The sequence below is a fragment of the Gallinula chloropus genome, assembly GCF_964237585.1.
Source record: "Gallinula chloropus genome assembly, chromosome: 13".
NCBI lineage: Eukaryota > Metazoa > Chordata > Aves > Gruiformes > Rallidae > Gallinula > Gallinula chloropus.
Window position 1 is genome coordinate 18,318,002 of NC_140098.1, and position 2,947 is coordinate 18,320,948.

Here is a 2,947-nt window from a genome sequence, read left to right on the forward strand (position 1 = left end):
CCCGGGAGGTTTCCCCCTGACAGCGCTAGTGAAATGGAAAACACGAGTTATCCACCTGTAAACAGAACTCGGGAAAATGCCTCCGGGCGGCTGAGAAGCGGCTGGAAACGAGGCCAGCGCTGGGCTTCAGACCCTCGGAGGACCGAGCCGGGCAGGGCCGGGTAGCGAGGCCGGAGGGGTGCCGCGCCCTCCCGCGAGGGGCCACCGCCGGGCCCCAGCACTGCCCTCGGACCCCGGCGGGGACAGGACCGGCCCGCCGGCCCCGCGCTCCCTCGGCGCCCTCAGGAGGCGGCCGCCCCCCGCCGCGGCCCCCGCCTCAGATGAAGTGTATCCAGGCGGTGCTGTCAGGGTCCTGCGGGAGACCGGTGACGGGCGGGACGCGCGGCCGGCCCCGCAGCCGGTAGTTCGCCCCCTCGTTGTTGTCCCAGTACTCGGCGCCGGCGACGCGGTAGCGGATGGCGAACTCCAGACCGGCCTCGGCGGCGGCGCCCAAGGGCAGAAGGAAGGCGAAGCGGTCGGTGAGGCTGTCCGCCGGCCCGGCCGACTGGTAGGCAGCGGCCACCTCGGCGCAGCTGGCCCAGCGGTTGAGCGTGTAGCGCACCGACACGGCCTTCTCGTAGGCCAGGTTGAGGACGCGCACGGCGCCGCGCAGCCCCGCCGGCTCGGCCCGCACCCACTCCAGCCTCACCTTGTGCTGCCGCACCCGCTCCGCGAAGCCGGGGCTGGCGCAGGGCTGCGGCGGGAAGAGCGGCTCCAGCAGCGGCGGCGGCGGCCCGAACAGGACCGGCTCCAGGTCCCCCAGCGCCGGCGGCTTCCTGGTCTTGAAGAGGTCGGCGGTGCGCGGCGGCGGCGGCGCGGGCAGCGGCACCTGCGGCAGGTCGGCCTCACAGAAGTGGCGCACGGAGATGAGCTCCAGGCCGAGGGAGTCGGCGAACCGCACCGTCTTGCGGCGAGACGGGCTCTGCTGCAGCGCTGGGCGCAGGCTGCGGTCGCCGGGCGTGGGCAGCGACTTGGCGCGGCGGCGCTGCGTGGGGCTGGGGGGCACGGCGGGCAGCGAGGGCTCCCGGCCGCGGGGCGGCGGCGGCGGCTTCTCGCCCGCCACTTCCCGCACCACGGGCGGGGGCGCGGCGTCGCCGTCGGGGCTGCAACCCCCCTTGCACTGATCGGCCAGGCTGCCATAGAGGCAAGCGCTGCAGCTGAAGTTGCGCGGCAGGTAGAGCCGGGGCGGCGGCGTGGGCACCGAGGTGTGGAGCGAGCCCGCTTTATCCATGGGTCGGCCGGTGGGAGCGGCGGCTGTGCCGGTGCCTAGCGCACGGCCCGGGGCCCGCCGCCCAGCTCGCTCCCGGCCGGCCGGGGCTCCTCCTCCGGGGCCGCGGCGTGCGAATGGCGAGGCGGTCTAGCACCCGTTCCGGGGGCTCTGCCTCTCGCCTATACCCAGGGGCAGCGGGATCACCTCGGCGTTGTCCCCGTCGCGGCCGGCCCCGGGGGATGCCGGCGGGTGCATGTGTCCGCGGACAGCGGCGGGGAGACCGCGGCGCTCCGGCTACTGCTGCTGCTGACGTGCCGGGGTCAGGCAGCGAAATACGCCCCGAGTCATCCTTCCTCCCCCATGGCTCCGCGCTCCCCACCCGCCCCTCTGCCCGCCTCGGTGTCGTCCTCGCCACCTTCCCTAATTACACCCCCCGGCTGCCACCCCCTTCTCCTGCGATTCCCCCTCCCTCTTTCCCCAATGCCGCCGCTACGCCTTCCCTCGCCTCCTCCTTCTCTTCCTCCTCCTCCTCGCTGTGTTCTGGGTCTTTCCTGGAGGATCTCATCCAAAAAGAGGAGGCGGGAGGGATTCCCCGTTGCAAGCATTAAAATTCATAGCGGCGCTCTCCCTCGCCCGATCCGTTACAGAAATAGCTGCTGAAAGGAAGGAGCAAAGCCGGGCTCTGGAAGATTACACGGGCCGATAAGAAACAGCTGGCTCGCAAGTTGGATCTCGCAGTGTACATTTAAAGGAAGAAATCCAGCTAATCTGCTGTAATGCGTTTACAGTACATCTGCTGAATAAAATACACCTGCCGCAGCCCGGCTACGGATTTGCATCTGTAGTAAAAGCAGCTCCAGTCGAAACAAGGAGGGCTGACGGTGAAACATGAACCGTGTTTGTTCTGGTCGGAAGAGTATTTAAAAATTGCCAAGCAACATTCAAATGAGTTACAGTCTACTGAAAAGCAGACTCTGGTGCAGGCAGTTCAAGGAGCTAAAGCACTCGCTATTTTAGCAAGCTGCTTCGTTCCAGATTTTCCGTAATCTGGTACTCATTTTTAATTAGTAAATTGCATTAAAAGCAATGATCCTGCCATCCTGCCAGGGACTGATCCTGAACTGTGTTGACATGTGATTCTGATTTAGCTTCTGAGCAGGAGCTTTTGACACCTTCATCGTTTTATCTGCAGCACTTGGTGTTCCTTGGAAAGTCTAGGCGATGGAAATGCGGTTGATGAGATTAAGAACAGGACAAGTAAATCTGATAAGGACCAAGAGTTTAAAAAAAAGCCACCAGAATATGGAAAAGCTCCCCACTGTCTCCTACTAGAATTATCGGCTTTAATTCCTTTATTGTTAAGTATGAAAATAATTCCTATGTCACCTCTGCTGGGTTCCAAATCTTTTTCATGACAGATGATCCATAAATAGGGAATGAAAAAATATGCCCAGCAGTGTTAAATTTGACACCATTGTGCTTCCCAGTGATTTGTTGTGTCACTGTCTTACATTCACAGGATGGTCACAGGTTCTGAAAAATCAAATAGTAATAACATGAAGTAATATCTGAATTCATTAGCACAGGGTCTTAAAACTGTCTTACTTGTCCCTTAACTCACAATACAGGAAAGATTCATTAGGCTTCATTTCCCAGTCTTTTTGGAAAGTAATGTGAACTCATATTTCATTTTCACCT

At 61.7% G+C, this 2,947-nt stretch overlaps 1 protein-coding gene across 1 annotated transcript; it reads right to left on the reverse strand.

Annotated features, from left to right (window-relative positions):
* Nucleotides 1-316: 316 nt before the first annotated feature.
* Nucleotides 317-1,270, reverse strand: LOC311196687 (protein phosphatase 1 regulatory subunit 3E-like; the record flags this gene model as incomplete). Its single annotated transcript, XM_084270297.1, has 1 exon — nt 317-1,270. The coding sequence occupies one exon, from the start codon at nt 1,268-1,270 to the stop codon at nt 317-319; it is 954 nt and encodes a 317-aa protein (XP_084126423.1).
* Nucleotides 1,271-2,947: the final 1,677 nt, after the last annotated feature.